At 42.0% G+C, this 22,942-nt stretch overlaps 1 protein-coding gene across 9 annotated transcripts; it reads left to right on the top strand.

Moving 5' to 3' along the window:
• Positions 1-258: 258 nt before the first annotated feature.
• nsd1b (nuclear receptor binding SET domain protein 1b) lies at positions 259-22,475 on the top strand. Of its 9 annotated transcripts, XM_026327980.1 has the most exons (26): positions 259-274; positions 456-546; positions 635-747; positions 2,352-3,235; positions 5,154-5,295; positions 5,815-5,987; positions 6,102-9,174; positions 10,047-10,159; positions 10,309-10,564; positions 12,041-12,141; positions 12,675-12,741; positions 13,057-13,316; positions 13,780-13,917; positions 14,344-14,467; positions 14,778-14,978; positions 15,078-15,257; positions 15,388-15,544; positions 16,130-16,335; positions 16,496-16,608; positions 16,933-17,079; positions 17,379-17,501; positions 17,650-17,766; positions 18,313-18,454; positions 18,723-18,829; positions 19,051-19,252; positions 19,469-22,475. In XM_026327980.1, the coding sequence occupies exons 4-26, from the start codon at positions 2,369-2,371 to the stop codon at positions 20,269-20,271; spliced, it is 7,812 nt and encodes a 2,603-aa protein (XP_026183765.1). In that variant the 5' UTR covers positions 259-274; positions 456-546; positions 635-747; positions 2,352-2,368; the 3' UTR covers positions 20,272-22,475. The 9 variants fall into 9 exon arrangements, with proteins under 9 accessions (XP_026183765.1, XP_026183766.1, XP_026183767.1 ...); XM_026327981.1 differs by lacking the exon at positions 259-274 and having other exon boundaries at positions 317-546; positions 635-751; XM_026327982.1 differs by lacking the exons at positions 259-274; positions 635-747 and having other exon boundaries at positions 317-546.
• Positions 22,476-22,942: the final 467 nt, after the last annotated feature.

Raw genomic sequence — 22,942 nt, 5'->3', positions numbered from 1 at the left:
GCTCAGCTCAGTCTCACCGGCCGAGAGCTGCAGTTGTTTTCCAGCTTCTCACCCCCTTCGTTTCTGAAAAAAACCAAAACCTGACCGTGTTTCCCTTTCATGTGCAGAAAACACTCAGCAAACCAGGATAATCAACGCGTAAAGTGCCATTACATGTTGCTTTTGCTGTCAAGACAAGCGTTTGGCACACACACACACACACACACCAGAGGAGAAATGTGCCTCAGTCCCCCCAGTCGTGGCAGAAACGCTCGTAAGACAGTGACTTTGGGAGGTATGACATGTAAATGAAATGTTCCTGCCGTGACATGGGCAATTCGAGACTCGACCTCCAGAAACACATACAGGGCACAGGAGAATTGCGCTCCGTGGCTCAGTTTTCCTGTGGTTGTGTGAACTTTATATCGAGCATATATTAACACTTTGTGGCCTGTTTTTTTTTTTTCTTCTCTAAGGCTGGAGGACTCCATTTTGAAGGGACCGGGTGTGCAGCCAGAGACTACACAGCAACTCGTCTCAGGAAAGGAAACCCATCTGTTTTTCCGGGTATAGTCTGCTGCACCATTTCAGTGCTTCTCAGACGTGGTGGTGGACATTTTTGTTACTCCATTAATTTTTGTCATCTCATCTCCAGGCGCGTGCGTGCTGCCCAAGTGCGTGTCGGGGTGTTGGTGGTGGTGAAGAAGAAGATGCCAGTTGTTGGCACAACTTTGGCATGTGATGTGTCACTGGTGATGGCAGCCTGGTGTAGGTTAATAATTGGTGCTTGTAATTAAGGAGAGGGGTGGGGCGAATTTTGGAGGTGTCGTGTGGTGGTCCGGTATTTTGGTGACTGTCAGGTTAGATCTAAATTTTCAACCCCCCCCCCCCCCCCCTTGAAGCAACATTACGGCCCCTTCTGTGCTCCACGCTGTGGACCGGCTGGGGAGGGAGGCAGTGGTGACGACTGGCAGTGCGCACGGCAGAGAGAGACTGACTTTCAAGGGGCAGGCAGAGTCTGCAGGCAGGAAACAGCCATTCAACAGACCACAAATCCATAGACGGGGAATTACAAAGTTGTAGTTATCACAAAGCAAAAAGGGGGAGTGTCGCCGGAGGAGCACAACTCGCCTGAATTTCTATTCCAGGGGCCGCTGGACCAGGCTTTAGCGCATGTAGGGAGGAGGAGGAGGTGGAGGAGGGGGGGGGGGAGTGTGTGAGTACGTTTCACAGGATCCAGGCCTAGTAGTATTGCCGCTGGGACTCTCCTCATCCGCTTTCAAAAAATTGGAAATTTGCACATTTAAACGCAAAAATGCGCGGTTTGAGGGTCGGTTTTGCGGTGGCCGACACCGGAATGGTAAGATTCTCACGACAGATCCCGTGTCATTTGGCGTTTTTTCCGTGATTTTGTTGTTTGATGCACATAGCCTGCATCTGTCGAGGGGGAAGCCTGTGGAAGTGTGTGTGTGTGTCTGTGTGTGTTTGTGTGCGTCAGTGTGGTTACGTGAACTCGTTGTACGCCGTCGTCTTTGCATGTTATGTGGCGTTTTATGTTTTCTATTTAGTGCAAACAACGGAGCCACTGCAAGCCACAAACGACACACACACACACACACACATGCAGCTGCACACACCTATACACACATGCGTGCGCGCGCACACACACTTATGCACGCGCAGGAACGGGTCCATTTTAATTCCAGGTCGTGGTTTCTGCGCCGGCGTATTAACATCGCGTTGATTTTTATTATGATGCGCTATAATAATCTGACAGGCTGCGTTGTGTATATATTCTGTATGTACATGTGTGAGTTTACAGACTGCTGACCTTATCGGGCTTGATGTCATTTTGATCATACCGAGATAATTTTGCCAAAAGGCTGTTCAGTGGGCTGCGGTGTTTGCGCAGGATGTCTCCTGAAATGTCACATTAGGTCGATCCGCTCGTCGTCAGTGAGTCTGTTTACGCTTTTGTTTTGATATCATATGAAGACAGCTTGTGTTGCCAGATCTGATGTTAGAGCCGTGTCTTTTCTCTGTCTTTTTTCAAAAATATGTCTTTACCAGCTGCCTGGGATAACTTTATTTAAGCGGCATCAACGATCTGACATATTGTTGAATGAAAGACAGGCGGTAAAAGCATGTTATCTAAAAATAATGGCTACAGAGTCATTTATTATACCAATATTAATGTAAGATAATGAAAAATATCCTATAATCACAAATCACAGTTGGTTGACATGCCTGAGAACTATTCCAATCATATTACAGTATAATAAAGTAAGCTAAAGTTTATGTTTTAAAGTTGTTAATCTTACTTAATGCCATGAATGTAGATTTCACACTCATGATTTCTGTTTGTGTTTCAGGAAAGAGCCATGCCAATATGAGTGGCACTTATGCAGGCCCTGGCAGAGAGACTCATCTGTCCAGCTGCCCTTTGACCCCTGGCCTTGACCTCCCCACCCAATCATGCTCCTCCAGACGCCATGACCACAGGATCAGCTTGACCATGTCTACTGCTGCCTCCTCCCTCAAGCATGGATCTGTCTATGGGTTTGCACAAAGAGATCACTCGTCCTCCTCGTCCTCGTACAGCCCTCTCAGGAGGCTGCAGCATCTCACCATCATGGTGAGCCAGCCTGACCTGGTCCTGCCAGTGAGGGAGCAGGAGAGGAGCTGGGAAGGGGTGATGGAGAGGAATGGGCCAATGGAGAGGGACTCCTGGGACGATAGCACTAGCAGGGATTATTCTGGCACCCACAATGCAAGCAGGGAGGAGAGCTTTAGTAACTCTTCTGTTGGAAAAAAACAACCTGAGGTCCACACTGGATGTAGAGATGCACAGTCAGCCAATCATAGTGATCATGTCACCTCAGACAAAAAGACAGATGGTAGTTTTTCAGGCCCGCCTAGCCCGGCCTTCTCTCTCGATAGCAACAGCCCCTTCACTAATGGCTTTCTCCACTTTGAATCCTCTTTGTTCGAGGATGACGACAATAACGAAGCGCGAGAGACCAAGTCACCTATGGGAGATTTGCAGAACAAACGTGAGAGAGCGGGAAATGTTCCTCAGTCCACATCTGGAGACTTAAATTCGGACTCTAAGGATGCTACCCTGTTGTCAGCCAAGGTCATCACTCGGTCTCAGTCTTCGGGTCAACGCAGGAGATACTGGGACTGCTCGGACGATGAGTGGGAGAGTGACACCGAACTGTTGCTGTTTGGAGATAGTCCCTCAAGGCATTCAGTGGCAAGTTTTACCTATATTACACTCAGTAAACTTAGCATCAGCAACCTATTTTTCAGATTTTTTTAGCATTTGCAACTATTAGACCAGCGTACAGCTTTTTTCTTTTTTTTCTTTTTGGGCAGGGGCAGAAAGACTGAAGATTGTGTGAATTTCAAAATGGTTATTAGTTGAAGTAGGACTGACTCCAAAATATTAGTTATACTGCCCGAGGATATCACTTTTTATACACAAACCCTTCGTATGACATGAACACCTCAACAGTTTTTTGACCCGTCATAAAGAATATGTTGAGTCAAGCAACACATGGCTGCACAACTACATCTCTGTCATTAATTAACATGGTTGTTTTTTATTTTAGGTCATTAGTTGGTCAAACCTGAATAGACAAACGTGATATACATAATTTTTGTCTGAGGACATAATCTCAGATGATCACAAATAAATGTTCACAAATCCACTTAAAAAGAATAGAAAAATGACACTGCTTATTACTGCAGAACCTGCTTTCTTTACTGTCAAATTAATGCAGTGATTTCTGTCTGTATGTGCATGGATACACTGCAAACAGGAACTGTTGCTAGCTAAATTGGAACGCTTTTAATGGTGTCAGTTTGCCAAAATATACATAAATGTTGGGTAAAAATCCTGTCTTACATAAGGCAACATTATACTCCTCTTTAATACATACTCCAAAATCTAAACATTAAAGAAACTGCAATTACAAAGCTTAAATCTTGATTATCCCCAAATAGAAATTAGACAAATAATAAGGACAGAATCCATTATACTAAGTTTTGTGTTGCTTTTTTTTTTTTTTTACTAAAGTTTAGTCCATCCCATCAGCATGGTTCTTATGGTTCTGTGACCTCTTTAGAATCATCAAGTTTTCTGCATTCATAAAAATGAACGTCATAAAACGCGATCTACCCTAAATCACGAGTGTAGACGAACATAATGTGCTTAAGCTAATAACATGTAATAATCTCTAGTGTCTTTATTGAGCATACCAATTAAACGTATGTGAGTCTTTGGTGGCCAAACCTTCTTTGGCAGCAATAAACTGAAACAGGCACAATACAACTATGTATCATGATGTGTTTATGGTAGACTCATGAATGGAGATGTTCATCAGCTCCAGTGATTCCTTTAAAACCCTTTAGATGTCACTCTGGATCTTCTCACCATATTGATCATTCCACATTGTGCCTCAAGTAATTTTAGCTAGTCACCCATTTAAGGAGAGTGCACTACATGGTCTCCACTTATAGACAGGTTGTCTAACTGTGGGTTGATCATCTAAACCTTTTGAGATCATTATGTTGTCCTTGTAGCAAATTCTTGACCGTAAGTCTTCTGAAACCTGTTGTGAGTCTCGGTTCATGTCAGCAGATGATTTTTTTTTCCCCACTATGTATGTCCTAAAAAGTTGAACTATTTCTTTAAAAGGATTAGGCCTTACATCATAGTGTCGGCCTCCTGGCCAGTCCTGCTACATACCAGCCATAACTGAGATCTGCTCATATACCCCAACAGTCCACTTACCCTGCTGCTATGAGCTGTTACACTGAAAATGATAGTAGCCACTAGGTCTTTCAATTTGTGGTATGTTACTTCTGTGTTGTTATGTGTTGTGGCCTGTAGGGCACATTATTGCGCAGTCATCTAAAGAGGTCCATACATGTCAAGCAAGGTTAAGAAAAAATCCCCACACATGTAAAAATACCAGGCAGTCGTCTTTTTTACGCTCAGCTTCAAGCTAGGCATTAGTTTCCCGTAGGTTATAGTTATTTTTATTCTTAGTTACTTTTCTGCTTATTGATGTAAGTCTGCCACAGAACAATTAGTGAAACTATAAACCCTGTGTCCTTTTCAGACATCTGATTGTAGTTTTTGTTCTTCAATGCTATGTTGTCGACAGCAGAACAGTGCGAAGAAAAAGTCTTTGCCGCCTGTGAAGTTTGTAGAAGGTGAAGTTATTTGGGCAAAGTTCAGCCGAAGACCATGGTGGCCCTGTGAGGTGATCATTGACCCAATACAGGGAATCTATCACAGAGTAAAAGGTGGGCCTGAAACATTGCTGACTTACTGTTATTATCTAGACTAACGTGTTTTACATGAGTTGCCTTCAATTGTGTGATATTCTCTGTGGACTATTTTGGTTGCCAGTTAAATTACACCCTTGGGTAGAATTTAACTACTATGTTGCAGAAGCATCATGCTGGAAATGTTTTCATAACATTAAGAAATGAGATATTAATTTGGAATAATGTAAATATCAGATTTTCTCATATTCCTATCAAAACGTACATTAAGCTTTTAACCATTGGATCTCCTTCATCACTATACACCATATTGAATCCACAGACATGTACATCATCTCTCTCATGCTTTATTGCTGTGAAAGTATTTGTTTGTCCACTTGTTTTCCTTAGTGACTGTGGAGTTATACAGTTAAAGTCTACTCACAAGTACTGTTGACTTCGTCTTTTGTTTGAGCTTAAATGCGCCTCCTATGTGGGACAATGTAGTCTTAGCTTGAGTCTAATGAGACCGAGGTTGATGTTTTGTTGTTGTCTTAGAGCCCAGTGACCGGCCCTGTCGGCTCTACCATGTTAGGACCTTTGGGGAACCTGTGGAGTTCATCTGGGTGGAGGAAAAATCAACTCATACTTTCCATGGAGGCTTTGAATTTGAACAGCTCCCTCTACTGCGTCGGAGGGGCAAACAAAGAGAGCAGAACTACAAATACACTGTAACTGCTATTTTATGAAACATGAGTTTCTACTTGCATGCCTTAAATACTAATTATAGTAGTGGAGAGAGAGTATGTCAAGATTGGGCAGTGTTTTTCTTTGTCTTTTAACAGATTGCTAAGCGTTTTCAGGACTCTTGGAAGTCCAGTGTGGCAGAAGCTGAATCTGTTCTCCCAGAGAGACCCAAAATGGTTTCCTCCATTTCTTCATCCATAGCTGATGCCTTCCATGATAATTCCACACCAGAGAACAAGGCCTATCCATCCTTTCCTCCCTCCGCTTCATCAGGCTCCAACCTGGCTGTGACGTCGCACATGACCAATGGAACCGATTTATCCCCAATAACAACTCCAACAAGACAAAGCACTTTAAAGAAATCTTCTAGCAAAAAGAAACAAAGTAAATCCTCAAAAGACAAAAGCAGCAAACACTCAAAAAATATGCTGCAGAACAGCTCTGAGCAGTCAGATCGAGACAATGGAGAATGTCCATATTCTGACCTCGAGTCAGTCCCTAAAATTTTGTGTCCTAAAGCACTTGAACGTCAGTCTAAGCTAGTTCAGACTCAGCCGTCTGTTACGGTTGTGAAAGAGGTGAAAAAGCAGCCAGAGATTCAGAGCGGTCTTTGGTTTAGTAAATCTGGCAAAGACAGGCGACCTAAAACTACCAGTCCGATGCCCGACCGTACTCTCTTTTGTAAGGTGCCCTGTAAGAAAAAGAACTCATTTGTTTTTAGTAAAAAGACTCTGGTTCCTAATGTGTCCTCTAGTGGTGACCATTCAGGTTCGTCAGACAAACAAAAAACGCTGACACCTGCTGAATCAAATCCGCCAGCTGAAGAGGCAGAACATTTGAAGTGTAAAAACATCATCGCTGCTAATAGAGCTTGTGATATGGCTGGTAGTCTTGCTGAGCAGTCAGGAGTGTCAGACAAGCAGAAGTTCCTAGTCTCTGTTGAGACTGCCGTGACCTCTGATAAGTGTCAATATTTAAAGTGCAAAAAGAAACGTAGTAATACAGCAGACACTGTTGGTGACACACCATATGGCCATTTCAGTAGCTCACACGTTAAAAAGGCCTTAGAGCCCAGCACAAAAGTCTCTTTCAATGACCAATCAAGGTTTTCAGAAAGTGTAAAGAGCATTAATCGAACTGAACATTCTGAAATGAAGGCTAATAAAAAGATCCATATAACTGAGAGCACGTCTGATCGAACAGGAGAAAAAGAAAGTAAGAACACTGAAGTTTCAGTCTTACATGGTCACACTACTGATCGATTAGGAAGGCTAGAAAAGCAAACAAGTCTGGTGTCTAAGTGTAGGTTACCCTTTGTAAAATTAGTGCGCAAGGACATAAAGAGTAAGAAGTTCCTAAACTCCAGTGTAACCATTAGTTCAACAAACCCACCTAGACGTATGAAAAACGAAAAGACACCAGATAAAAATTTGACAAAAATTCCCTCTAAACATTCACGCTGTGCTGATGAAAAGGGAAGTGTCTCCATAGATCAGGCAGTCGGTTCAGAATCCACAAAGGTCTCAGTTAAGAAGTTAAAAGAACGTAGAAGGACCAGGACACTTCATCTATCTTCAGACTCATCACAAGGGAAAACTGTTATGGCTTCAAATGTGGTAAGTGTATCTGCTGTTAGCCCACATTTCCCAGGTAGCCCAGAAGCAGAAAGGGTACCAGTAATAAATGTAAGCCCAGGCAATGTGACCTACCCATCCTCTAATCAATTAGACCTGCCAGAAAGCAAGAAGAACGTAACAATTATGTCGTCTGTTGAGTTAGGCAGCTCCGAGGAAAAGGATTCTTCTTATAATACAGCACGGATTTCACACCGACAGAAGAATTCATTATCTAGGAATGTTAACATTTCCAAAGGCCTGTCTTCGGAGAAATCCAAGAAAGTTGTCTACAAATTAAAGGAGTTTCCAGATGAAGTGAAAAAAGTCCTACAAGAGCAGCCAGCCCACCTTCCAGCTAGCAGTCGGTTGATGACCAGAGTCCTGAAGGTGATGCAGGAGGCAGAGCAGAAGAAGCGAGAAAAAAAACAAAAGGAAGCTGAAAAGAAAGAACTTTTAAACCCAATCAGAAATGTCACATGCCGCTCTGCACGTAACTCTGCTTGGAATCCAGACACAAAGCTGGACTCTTTCAATAAAGTTAAATCTGTTAAATCTCATTGTAATGCCAATGGTGAGAATGATCAGGACACCCTTTCAAGCTGTAGCAGCCCCTCATTGATGTTTTCTGATTCAGCTGACTTCGGAGGTGATGTCAAGAGTGAAGACGAAGACCTCTCAATATCCTCAACTCCACCAATGGACTTCATACCGCTTACATCTAAGGCAAAGGCAAAGAAGGAAAACCATTCCTCTGACATGTGCTCTTCATCATCACCTCCCTCACCCTTTTCTTTTATGAATGCCTTTAAGAATGTGGAGGCGGTATCCTTTCAGTCCGTTACTAATGAGAGCAATGGTAAACCAATTTCTTTCAAACCAGACACAAACTACAAGTTCAGCACTTTTCTCATGATGCTAAAGGACTTGCATGACACTAGAGAGCGAGAGGGGGCCCCGTTAGAACTGGAGATAGGGCCACCAAGTGCACATGTTAAGGAGGAGCCTTTAGTGATGCCTGGAGAGGTGAAACCTGTGGGTCATGAGCAACAAATTGAACGTATTAATAACAACTCAAATTCAAGTCCAGATAAAGTAGTAAATACAAAAAATGAAGACAGCACATGTCGGATATCAAAGAGGCCCTATAACAGAAGGGGCAGCTGCGCTGGAGTGAAAAGGAAAGCCAACCGCAAAGTGCCTTGTCGTCCTGTCAGGTCTGGACCTGGTATCCCAGGCCTGGGGTCCTTGTCAGGAATGGCATCCATACCAACAGCAGACTCTTCATCTGGAGTGGATTGCTCATCAAGAGTCAAGTCTGTATTGGACATGCAAGCCAACAGCTGGGAAACGCAGACTGGAGGTGAAGGAGGGGTTCGGGAGATAGAGCAGAGGTGGAGCAGAGTCAGTGAGAATCTACAGAACATGGTGCCTTTGGAGCAGTCGGCGTCTAACACTACGCCATGTCTGGGACAGTCGAATGGCCTTGTTGCAGACTGCACTGAGACTAACACAAGCTTGACGCACAATGCTGGAGGAGACGACGGGGCTCCAACAGGTAATGACAGTCTACGTTAGAGTCTGTCCAGCATGTTGAAACACAATCTAACAAATCCTGCTGTTTATACTGCTGCTTGATCTGCTTTGCTGTGAAATATATGTCAGTCAACTGTAAACGTGACTCCCTAGGGGAGAGAGATGACGTGACTTTGAGGTGAAAGAACCAGGCCCGTGCAAGTGCTCTAAACCATGGAAATCTGGTTCTTGTAGTTTAGCTCAGCAATTTACATCAGAAATTACATTCTTTCTAAGTCATAACTCAAATGCTGCTTCTACTTGCTAATCTGCGTAACAGTGTTTACCATTAACCCCTTGATTTCCATTGTATAAAACAGTGCAGGGTGCAACCTACTATCTCATTCTTAGTAGATTAAACATTAAACTTGCTCACTAGACTCTTGGCTTGCAAAGATAAACAAAGACCAAGGGGCTAATAAGCATTTATGAGTTTGAACCTGACTTATAGGAAGTGTTCAAACTGCATCTTTCTCAGACTCTCGATTGCTTTCACCAGTTTGTACTCTACACACAGCTCAAAGGAATCACTAATCCAAGATAATAACAGGGTACAACTCCAGGACTCATAATGCTATGGTTGAATACAGACAGCCAGGAGGTTGTTGAGTTCGACGGTGTCTTGATATAGAAATGAATGTGCTCTTTGTCGTGTGTTATTTATTAATTTGATGATTCCAAATTAGCAGATTTGTATGTTATCGAGTATATCAATTATATGAAAGCAAACTGATAAAGGCTTCTGTTGTTTATAGTAATCAGTTTGCCTAATTGTGAGACATTTTTATGTTTTCCACACTACAAAGAGCAGGAATATTCAAAATGTTAGCATGTTTTTCTGTATATCTTTTCTAGCACATAAACGAATAAGAAAGCCAAGCAAGAGGCTGATTGAGTGGACTCAAGAATATGATCAGATTTTCTCTACAAGGAAGAAAACCAAAAAGCCTCTCCAGTCAAATGGAAAGGTAAAAATCTGAGATCTGTTAGAACTTTAGAATTTGTTTTTAAATGTGTAAATGTGCAGTTCTAACAAGTCCTGACATTAAGTATCCTACAGTATGTAACTTTTTCAGCTACAAACCTATATCACAACTTACATAATTTGTTTTTACAGGCCCCTCAACCCATTACCTCCATTTCTGAATCCACTAGATTGGACAAGAACACGCATGACCGCCAATCCATAAACTTTCTTCCTGAAATACAGACACCACCTCCTGAAGAATCTGCTGCAACAACACCAACTGAACTACAAATTTCCAACAGTGAAAACAGTTCTCCTCAAGATGCACAAGTGCTTTCCATCGACACATTAACTCCCCCACCTGAAGCGGAACCTTTGCTGTCAGAAAGCCCGGTCAGAGACAACGGTGAGGCAGTGCCTGTGTATCTTTGTTTTTAAATCAACTGCATTCAGAGACTGTCTGGGAAAGCAGTTTTCAGTCAGCCAAAAGGAAAGTCTCAGTAAATGTCAATTCACTACATGGCCAAAAGTATTGTGTACTGTTGAAAGAATTATATAAACATCCAAATGGATCCATGCAGGCCAGTCAAATTCTTCACATCAAACAAGGAAAAATCATTGCTGTATCAAACTAGCTTTGGTGTACCACAAGGCTCCGTTCTTGGCCCTCTACTCTTCTCCTTATATATAATCTCCTCTCCTCTCCTTGGTAGAATTATTTGTAGCTTTGGTGTTAACTAGCATTGCTATGCTGTTGAACTTCAACTATACCTTCCTGTTAGTTTCAGTAATTCCCCTCAATAAATTTGGGCATTGTCTCTTGGACAGCTCTCAACAATTGTTTCACTTCAGTAAATCTTTGGATGGCACTGAACGTCCTTCACCAGGACGAGAACTGTGAAAAAACAGTTTTTACTAATCTGCCCTCCACATATGGATCCTCTTTGCAACCACTACACTTTAACCCTTGTTGCTACACTATTAAACAAACAGACTGCTAAGAATCTCAGGGTCATATTCGACCAGGCACTGTAATTTATTTCACACATCAAAGGGTGAACCAAAGCAGCATTCAAGCAACGTCATACTATTTCATGATTAAAACATTCTTAGAGAAATCAGAGCTTGAAATATTAATACACATGTTTGTTTTTCTTCCAGACTGGACTATTGTAATGTTTTATTCTCTGGTCTTCCAAAGTCTTGCCTTAGGGGCCTACAGATGGTCCAGAATTCTATTGTCAGGTTAATTTCTGCTTCTTGAAAATTTGATCATATTTCTCCCATTCTTGAATCCCTACACTGGCTGCCAGTGCATTTCAGAGCTGATTTTTAAGTACTATTGCTAAAATAGAAAGCCACTAATGATATCATTAATGGTCCTTCATAGCTATCTGATATTGTTCTGCCTCACCAACCCCCTCGACCCCTCCGCTCTCAGCATGAAATGCTTTTGGTCATGCCAACAGTCAGTAAACATTTTGCTGGTAAACGTGCCTTTTCATACCGAGCCCCAATTCTGCGTTAGGCATCAAAGTTTCTGTTTTTAAAAAAAGTCTGAAGACATTCTTATTTCCCTGTGCCTTTGATTCAATTACTCGTAATTATTATTTTAGCTTGAGTCTATTTTAGCTCTACTACTGTGTAGATTTTATTAATTTTTAGCTATTTATTTTCCTTGATTTTGATTGTGGTTATTGTACAGTGTGTTGGGACATATTTGTTTGTGAATTGCACTTTAAACTAATAAATCACATTAAATTGTGAATGTATGTATTGTCTGAATAAAGCCACATAAAGCTTTATTTATATAGGTTTTTTAATAACATCAATGAACCACTTTATGTTAAATGCTGACCTGGCTGTGACATTTGGTTTACAGGAAACACTACTCTGCTAGAAAAGAAACGGAAAAGGAAGCCCACTCAGAAGATCCTGGAGTACTGTCTGGAGGCAGAGGCTTCAACGGGCCCAAAGAAAAAGGTATAACATGTGTTTTGTTGTGTGTGTTGTGTTTATATGCATGAGAGTGATATCTGTGTAATAATATAAATACCACTTTAAATCATACCACCTCTACAATCCAACGCAGTCAACATAGTAGCTGTACAAGAAAGACTGTCTGTGTGACATGACCAGCATATAAAGCAGCAGTATTAGAGGCTGTAACTCACAGCTTATTAAGGCAGTTAAGATACTTTAAAACCTTTCATACTTTACTGTTGTAGAAAAAAAGTACTCCTTCAATACTACTTCTTGTCAAATCTAAACACTGAATATCTGAACAGACTTTTCAGTATCAACAAAATAATTGTAATGTAATAATTGTCCATATAGTCATCAATACAGTACATTTCAAACAGAAACTAATAATAGCAAAAACAATAGCATATAATAGAAAAACAAATAATAGCAAATTTAACTTGTGATGTGATGTTAGGCTAAAGAAAATGTGTAAATGGGTGTTTTTCTGTTTTGTTTGTCTTTACTGCTTTCTGTCGGTTTAATAGGAATAGTTGTTTTTGTTTCTCTCATCACAGGTCAAAACACTGAAGAACAATTCAAATCTTACACCTCATTCAGGTCAGCAAGTTATCTTGTAACAGTATACATTATATGGCAGCTTATAATAATCATCATGTATTCTTCCTTTTTTCATTCTGTGCATTAATAAACAAGTGATTTCCCATGTTTTCCAAATTTTGTAAAGTGTAGTATTTTGAAACGAAGCAAACTGAAACCATGTGTCCTGACTAGCACATTTAAGAAAAAAACTGAACAGCATAGTGAATCTGTTTGTCATGATAAAAATGAACAGAGTAAGTTTAGATCAAAGTTCATTTTCGGTGTTATGACATTTGAAACGTAACAAGTTTGAACTCTGTTTTTTACACGCAGATTCAGGGCCACCATGTTTGAAATCAAAGAGTAAGCAGCTTACAGCGTCCGCCCCCAACACGACGGCCCTAGAGGTTTCCACCTGTACGCTCACACCCTCCATTCAGACCAGCCCTGCTCCCAGCACTCCTGTAACCTCCCCCCCTGCATCAGCTCCACCCAAACCCAGTCGGGTGGAGAGAACACCAGTGGATGCTGATGCTCCTCAACCAGAAGAGGGCAAGAGTCAGGAGTTTAAGAAGGACACAGCAGAGTCAGAGGTCAGCCATGTTTATTTTTGTCACAGGATCTTGCTCTTTGTGTTTGTTGGCATTAAAACAATTCACTGTAGTTGTGCCAAACTGTGCATAAACCGCTGATGATTAGTTTTCCAACTGTTAAACTTAAACTCTGCTAATTTGATATCTATCAAGCATCTCTCCAATTAGTTCCAATTGGCTGAATATTCTCTGAGCTACTTTTAGGTCTTAGGTTTTAAGAGTAACAGCATTTTATGAGTTACGTATAACATGAACTTGCAACTGTCAGTGTTGAACAATAGAAATATCACCTTATGTTGTGATAGTAAACCCTCTCCTTGCTGAAAGTAGATCTAGAAAGCTTTTGAGTGTTTCAGTTCTTGGTTAACTTTGCGCATGATTCCCTTGACTTATTCTGAGATGCCTGATTTGCCCCTGATTTTTTTCTTTTTTTTTATGTAAGAGTGATTTTTTTTCTCCTAAGGGTGACCACTCCAGCTTGGATCACAGCTTTTCCTCCATTAAGGACGACTTGGCACTGTGCGATGACCCACTTTTACCTTCAAGAAAGATCATAGGGGACAGAGGAGGCCCTGCATCCATGAAGGAGAATATATGTCAGGTGAGTTTCACACCCAAAGGGCATGGATGGAAAATTATATTTAGAGTTGCATCCTCCTTACACTGCCTTCTGAATATTCTGTGCCTTGTAGTCTTGGGGTCATTTCAAGATTTGTTGGAGTTCATCTGAGGAGACTGAACCACTGGAGACACTGTGTTTATTAATTATTTCAGGGTGTGTGTGTGTTTAGAGCTGAGAATGTAATTGATACATATTTGTCTCCAGTTGAGCAGTGGTCTTATGTTGTTGTGTACTGAAATTACAAATCCTGTTCATTTAATGCATTTTTTAGACAAAGCCAAAGAAAAATGATGCCAAAAAGAGAAATGTTTGACTAGATAAACCAAAAAGAATGGTCCATATTTAAGAACCAGCTGCTGCTTTAACGTTCTTCTTCATTTAAAAGCTGATGTGATTTTATCTCAGGTGTGTGAGAAGACAGGGGAGCTGCTGCTCTGTGAGGGTCAGTGTTGTGGAGCCTTTCATCTGCCCTGCATCTCTCTGGCCGAAGCACCGAAAGGGAAGTTTGTCTGTCCTGAGTGCAAATCAGGTACGTCTGTGTTTACAGCTTTACAGTTTAGGCTTAACTCCCAGAGCATATAATCATCAGTGCAAAGTAATCCAGTATTAAGGTCAAGTGCCAATGGGAACAAAAGTCTGTGTAACTCATTTTAACTTTAACACTCGCCACAAAGTTCTTACACTCCAGAAATATACTCCAGCAAATCACCATTTCATGTCGATGTTTCCCTTTTTTATGGGTCAGTGTAATTGATATGATGGACTGATATGAGGAGGCATAATAATAGTGTCATCGACTATTTACCTGCGTACAATGGCTTAATGTTTTTTTCTCCCAGGCATCCACACCTGCTTTGTATGTAAAAAGCGCAGTGAGGATGTGCGTCGCTGTATGATCCCAGTGTGTGGAAAGTTTTACCACGGAGAGTGTATCGCCAGCTACGCCCCAACTGCTCCTGTGAATCGAGGCTTTCGCTGCTCAATCCACGTCTGTCTCACCTGCTTCATCGCCAACCCCAACAGCTCATCCGTCTCTAAAGGTAAACTGAGAAAGCTCAGATGGCCTCAGATAACAGCTAACCTTCTCCACCTTTCATGTCCAAGCCCTTCTACATTTATTCTGTTGTTTGTGGCTGTAGGTCGTCTGGTACGGTGCGTTCGCTGCCCTGTAGCCTATCATGCTACAGACCTCTGCATGGCAGCAGGCAGCGTTGTCCTTTCCAACAACAGCATCGTCTGTCCCAACCACTTCACCCCCCGCCGCGGGGTCAAGAACCACGAGCACGTCAACGTCAGCTGGTGCTTCGTCTGTACAGAAGGTACAGCTTTAGGGACGTGTGTAGTCATTTTCAGCCTGACATGGCCCAGTTCATTGAAGCCCCAGCCCAGGTCGAACTGAAAAGCTAATGAAATTTCAGCACTTATAAAACAATATTGTTCCACCTCCAGGGGGAAGTTTGCTCTGCTGCGAGTCCTGTCCTGCTGCTTTTCATCGAGAGTGTCTGAACATCGAGATGCCTAAGGGCAGCTGGTATTGCAACGACTGCAAGGCTGGGAAGAAACCACGCTACAAGGACATCCTCTGGGTGAAGGTCGGGCGGTATAGGTCAGTGGCGAGCTTGAAGAACTGTTTATATAGATGTGCTCATTTTTATGTTATTACAAGAGATTATTCTCGTTTTCATTTTCTTCTGCGATAGTGAACTCAATATCTGTCGGTTTAGTACTGTTGGCCAGAAAAAACAAGATATCTGAAGACACTACTTATATTACATTACCATGTACATGTACGTTATATTACTGGGCTTTGGGAAATTGTGGCAGGCATTTCTCAACATTTTATAGTCCAAGAGATTAATCAGTCAATTGAGGAAATAATAGACCAAACCAACCAAAAATGAAAATAATCATTCTACATACTGAGTTTACAATATATAACTCTTCTTCTAAATTACTTTACCTTGTTGTGCCAAAACAACACAAACACAACACAAAATAATCATTTTACATCATAGTTTTTTTTTTTTGCCGTTATGCTGCAGGTGTTAGATAAAGAGATGAGGTGCCTGAAAGATATATTTACAGCAGACAGATGCAGGATCACTTCTGTACAGTGGACAGACACTATTCATCAAACCCCTAATTTATCACTGTTATAGATGACTTTATGATTTTCAATACCATTGTAAAGGTGGTGGCCAGCGGAGGTCAGCCATCCAAAAACGATCCCAGAGAACATCCAGCGGATGAGGCACGATGTCGGGGAGTTCCCTGTTCACTTTTTTGGCTCCAACGACTACCTGTGGACCTACCAGGCCAGAGTCTTCCCTTATATGGATGTTGATGCCAACAGCAAAGAAAAGATGGGGAAAGGTGTTGATGCCACCTATAAGAAAGGTATCCAGTGTGTTCACCAAAATGGCTTCTTTAACAAATTATGAAAGAGAAAGTTGTGATTTGTTTAATTGACTTTTCCTGCATTGGGGTGTTTTGTTTGTTGTGTATTCGGTTTGTACTGGCTGTGATGACTCCTCTGGCTGTCGATCTCTCTCCTCAGCTTTGGAGGAGGCTGCTCTGCGATTTCGTGAGCTGCAGGCAGAGAAGGAGCTCAGGCAGCTTCAAGAGGACAGAAAGAATGACAGGAAACCCCCTCCATACAAACATATTAAGGTCAGGGAGATGCCTCCACTTCACGGTTATATAAAGGTGTGGTTATTTGTGCCATCAGGGTTTGTAAAAGCCCTGGTACTATTTGAGAATGTTAATTTGGAAAAGAGCCTGAAGAACAATATTCTAGTTCTGAGAATTAGCATATTTTGGAATTTGCATAAAGGTTATTTGATATGCTGACACTGACTTTAAGATATTTAAGGATAATTGTTATAATAAGGTTTTTGTGACATATCATTGGATTCATGCAGTAACAAGCTTTAAGTGTGTTCATTCTGATGAACAGACCAAAGTTCATGTTTGCTTTACCTGTGACTCGTTCAGGTGAATCGGCCAATCGGAAAGGTTCAGATCTTTACTGCCGACCTATCAGAGATCCCACGCTGTAACTGTAAGGTGACAGATGAGAGCCCGTGTGGTATGGACTCAGAGTGTATCAACCGCATGCTGCTTTACGAATGCCATCCGCAGGTAGAGAGGAGCCTCCCTCACTCTCACATAATGTTTTAGAAACACTGAATTATTATAAGTGTCCTATGAAAACACATTGCAAACATATTAAATTATAACAGTGAATAATATTTTTCAAAATCGAGACCAAATTAAAGTAATTCATGGTCAAAAGTCATGGATGTGCCTTACACCACATCTACCCTCCTTTTTGAATCTTTGTATTAAGCTTTCCCCAGTTCAACAGGAAAAGTTCAGGATTCAATGGCAACGTGAAACAGAAATATGTATAACAAGCTCCTTTCATAATGTTTACCCAGGTTTGCCCGGCAGGTGAACGGTGCCTCAACCAGGCGTTCACCAAACGTCAGTACAGCCAGGTGGAAATCTTCAGAACGCTGTCTCGGGGCTGGGGGCTCCGCTGTGTCCATGACATTAAGAAGGTAACTGCACTACTGCCATTAATATCACCATCTCTGTTACCGACTGCTACTTCTGCTGTTCCTTATGAACTGCTGCAGAAAATGGGGTTGCTGTTCAGTGAAACTGGATCATGGTAAATAACAAACATTCCCCATGTCTTTCTCTCAGGGTCAGTTTGTGAGCGAGTACGTTGGCGAGGTGATCGACGAAGAGGAGTGTAGGTCAAGAATCAGACACGCACAGGAGAACGACATCTGTAACTTCTACATGCTGACCCTGGACAAGGTACAGCTCTGAGGCAGACTGGAAAAAATGACTTATCTGTATATTTAGGGCTTCAAAAATGGAAAATTACTTTGCTGGTTTCATTAAAATTGTTTATTTATACAGGGGCTCCACAGATTAGGCGTCTAGATGCCGTCCATGAATTGCAAGACAGGACTTTTCTTACATCTCTCCTTCCCTCCTTTCCTGTCATCTTTCTGCTGTTTATAAGTCAAACAATGGGAAAAAATCAGTTCAAAGTCAGGGAAATACCAGACTCGTTCGTAGCAGCACCATGAAAACACTGCACTTAAAATGTTGCAAAGTTCTCTCCGCATGTTTCCTGTCTGCACGTATAACAATGCTGTCAAATAAACGCAAAAATGCCAAAAATTCATCCTTAAAAAACAGGAAAATGTATAACTGAGTCTGCTGTGTATGTTGTGCTGTTGAAACTAGTGATGACACATTTTCACATTCAAGTGATCGCCAAAAAGCTGAAACTTTGTTCCAGAAAGGTTGAACTCCCTTTTAGTTTTTAACTGGAGCGTGTGTTGTTTGTATCAGGATCGGATCATTGATGCTGGACCGAAGGGGAACGAGGCTCGCTTCATGAACCACAGCTGTCAGCCAAACTGTGAGACCCAGAAGTGGACGGTGAGCGGAGACACACGGGTCGGACTGTTTGCTCTGGTCGACGTTGCTGCAGGTGTGCTGCTTCTTTTGCCGCTGAAATGAAAACATACAACCACTTTAATCGGGCATTTCACATCAAAACACCCGCCAGTAACTGCTTTTGGAATCAGATTTGAGCATCAGCATTCGTAAAACTCAGTGTAAGATAGGGTGATAAATGTGACGCCTTCTTGATGTCTTGTGTTATATTCACTTTTGAGACACAGCTGAAGTTAATCGCCAGCAGTCACAGCAAGGTGTCATCTGTTTTTCTGTGATTTGTGTGTCTACTGTATGTTTAGGCACAGAGCTTACCTTCAACTACAACCTGGAGTGTTTGGGAAATGGGAAGACGGTCTGTAAATGTGGAGCACCAAACTGCAGTGGCTTCCTGGGCGTCAGGCCAAAGGTGAGGAGAATGACACGAATGAAATACTGCTCAGTTGGATGTGCTGTTGAACAGCTAAGGTGCACAATTCCTTAAGTGGTTGGTGCTGAATTCAGTTGATTATGTGTTTGACTTAATCGTTTAATGGGAGTGTTGGAGTGAAAAATAAGAACATGAAGTTAAAATAAAAAGCCTTCTCAAAACACAATAAACAAACCACTAATCAACCTCTGTGCAACCAGAACAACCCTCCATCTGAAGACAAAGGTCGGAAGTTGAAGAGGAGAGGCCACGGCAAGAAGAAGAACAAGGTGGTGGTGACCAAAGAAAGAGAGGATGAGTGTTTTAAGTGTGGAGATGGAGGACAGATGGTTTCCTGTAAAAGGCCTGGATGTCCAAAGGTTTACCACGCTGACTGCCTCAACCTCACCAAGAGGCCCGCAGGTCAGTGGCTCTGTTTACTCTCGCCCTGGACACAGCATAATCATGTCCTGTGTGTTATAGTTTTTCCAAAAAACGTGTTAGAAGTAAATGCAATATTTGTCTGTGTGGGTTTGTAGTAGAAAATTGTAGAACTCTTGTAATTGTACTGTTATCTTGTCTTTTTAAGTTAGCTTTGTCATGTTTAATTATATTTATCTGTATGTATATTCACTCTAGGTCGATGGGAATGTCCGTGGCACCAATGTGACATATGCAGTAAAGAGGCGGCATCTTTCTGTGAGATGTGTCCCAGTTCGTACTGCTGCCAGCACCGTGATGGCCTGCTCTTCATCTCCAAGTTGGATGGCAAGCTGTCCTGCAGTGAACACGACCCCTGTGGGCCTGAACCGCTGGAACCAGGGGAGATCCGGGAGTATGTGCCCAAACCCAGAGCGCTGCCATCAGGGCTGGGCATGGCCGTCATCCCCTCAGCTGCTTCTAACACGACCACCAATCTAAACCCGACTGCAAGGAGGATCCAAGACATCAGCACCAGCGCTGGTGTGTGTGGTTCCGAGTCCATTCCTGCGTTTTCCATACCAGTACCCATCACCATTCCTGTTGCTGCTCCTGCCGCCTCTCCTCCCCCCAGCAGCTCTGATGCTCCCAGCAGCCCACAAGTTTACGACCTCCCGCACTACTCGCCCATCTCCTCGTATGAGGAGGAAAGGGATGTCTTAGAGGAGGAGGAAGAGGAGCTTCTGGCAGAAGTGGAGGAGGAATTAGTGGACGAGGGTGAGGTGGGGAGGCAGAAATCAGATACTCACGAAGAGGATGGAGAGGCAGTGATGGAGGAGGTTGGGCTTGAATACCTGGAGATCAAGGAGGAAGAGGACGAGGAGGAGGAAGAAGATGAAGACGAAGAAGAAGACGAGGAGGGGGAGGATGAGGAGGAGGATGAGGAGGAGGAGGAAGAAGAGGAGGAAGAAGAAGAAGAGGAGGAGGAGGAGGAAGAAGAGGAAGAAGAGGAAGAGGAGTGACATACAGATGATCATTATTTACAGTGGCACTGGACGTGGAGGCAGAAAAAGGCTCACTACCACACTCACTACAGTGGAAAAGCAAATGCAGATTAACCAATCACAAACATGTAGCCCAGTCTGTCACTGTTTGTAACCAGTGAGCAGGTGGATGTGTGGAGGATTTTTTTTTTAGGACAAACCTAAAACAACACATAAATAGACTGTGGAATTTATAACAAAATAAATAGAAATATTGCATAGGCTGATATGTACATAGATATTCAACAGTTTCACAGTTTATTTATGTATTTATTTAGATTTGTCCTATTAATCACTGCATATTCCTTGGTCTTGGAGCACTCCTGTCATGGAGACAGTTCATGACACAGTGACTTTGCACACACTGGCAGCACCTTCATATGAGAGATCTGACAAGGAAAATTACCTGGAGTATTTTAAACATCGATGTACTTGTTTTTTTTTTTTTCATCTTGACAAACCTTACCTGCTGGTTTGTTTTGGTGTTTCTTTGAGTAGCAGTTCAGGTGTCATATACAGTATGTGAGCAAGTCGTCCTACTAAAGCTTAATGTAGTGGGAGACAGTTATTGTATCTGGTGTGTAGGTGTTTTCATGCTAGAAAAGACATTACGGTTGCCAACACTGTCATGGGAGCACTTAGCCCCGTCGATGACTCATTACATTTGAATTAAATCATAACCCTGTTTAAGGAGCTGTAAGCAGATGGTGCTTGTGGTTACAAAAGTACCAGAAAAAACATGAATTTGTCAGTAAGAAAAAAACCCAAAAAAACAGTGTGGTTGTGCATTTGGGCATGAAAGTTCCAATAAAACACAACCAGCCTCTACAAGACTTGCTATCCATGGATTCTGGATACTTTTTGAAATATTAGCTCAGTGATGTGTAATTCAGATTTAACTGGATACATACTGCTGCTGAAATCACCTGCCGCAACCACCTGAACCGGCACCATCCAAGGACCGATGATGACCTGGCGCAGCAGCCATCGCTTCCATTAACTCCGGGTCTCGTCTCCCCTCCTCCAGTTGTTCTCGACGCCTCAGATCATTAGACGGTGCTTCAACAGTTGAGTGCTTCGAGATCAGACCATCTACGAAAAGGTGGAAGTGCCCGACGTTTAGCTGCCTACTGTAGGCATAACCATACTTTCACACAACAAGAAAATTGAGAAACCTACAATTTTGTGGTTGTTGGTCACACATGTACAAATAGATGCCGTGTATTTAAATTACATTTTTATTAAACTGATAAGTGATAGTTATGGATTGAAGCTGCCAGTAGCCAGAGTAAGGAAGAAATGCTACCTATATTTGACTATTTCATGCCAAAAAAAATGGATCCCAAACTGACAAGCATTCAGTGTTTGACTGGGAATAAGTATCATGGGACACTAAAACTGTCTAAGCTCTATAAGTCAGACTGAGGCAGGTTGGACTGCACAGACTGACACGCCTGGCTGAGGAAAATGGCCAACATGGAACAAGAACTGAGTGTTGGCCTTAAAATGTTGGTCTGGATGCAGAGATAGCACTAGGTTTGCTCCAGTGTGTATGCTGTTTATATACTATTCTGTGACGCACAAATGACGATGAGGGAGAGTTGGGGTGATAGCACTCGCTCTCCTTGTTCTTCACTCTCCATCAAAGGGGAAACAAGTCAACTGGACAATGAAATTGAAGGACTCTTGCCATGATGCTTGCACTTCAGTATGTGTTCTTGCCACGTGTTTCGCTCTGTCTTCAAGCTTATGATATTGTCTGTGTTTTACCTGCCAATGCCTTAGAGTGCATTTCTTTGGAGATATTTTTAAAGGATGGTTCGGCGCCTGTGTGAGCCATGTTTCCTTACTAATGCCTTTTTACAGTTGCCCAACAAGCTATGTCTCATTCCAGTCCAGTTATGACCTGTTAGATCTTAGCCATTGACCTGTTTAAACAACTGCTATATAAATATATAAGAAGAAGGTATAAAATAAGCACTTTGTACTGGCCTCAATCATTTTTCATTTATTGGTCCAACATAAAGCTACATAGAAAATGTAGATCTGTGACATGCTAAAGTTAGATCCCTGATGTACAGTATACATTTTTTTTATTATAGCCTCTATTAAATTATTTTGATTGTCAGACGTTTTAAAATCCTAAGTGTGTGGCTTTACATTCATTTAATTAAATCACATAATTGTGTACAAATACAATCATTTTATGTCTCTCTCCTGTATTAAACGTTGGTAAACTGTTTTTTTTTTTTTTTTTTTTTCAACAACACAAGCCCAATTTGTCAAAAGGTAAACAGCTTATTAGCCTCACTGGATATGTTTTTGTCTAATCCTAACAAATACTGTGCTATCATGGTTAAATTGACGTGGCATTGACATCGAACTAAGAGCCCATTTACTTGTGATTAGTGTGCTAAGTGCAAACTAGCCTGACTGGATGAGTGACTGTTAAATGCTAACAAAAGATTCTTTAACGTGGTTAAAATAATGGTGTTCACATCAGCCACAACATTGAACTCACTGGGAGGTGCAGTGACCAATACAGATTATCTTGTTACAGTGGTACAGAGGATGGCTGTATCAGGCAGCAGGAGTCAGTTCTTGGAGTTGATCTGTAAGGATGTGTCTGACTGACCAGCCAGCTTGTGAT

The sequence above is a fragment of the Mastacembelus armatus genome, chromosome 14 (genome assembly GCF_900324485.2).
Source record: "Mastacembelus armatus chromosome 14, fMasArm1.2, whole genome shotgun sequence".
NCBI lineage: Eukaryota > Metazoa > Chordata > Actinopteri > Synbranchiformes > Mastacembelidae > Mastacembelus > Mastacembelus armatus.
This window is presented reverse-complemented; position numbering and strand designations above follow the sequence as displayed.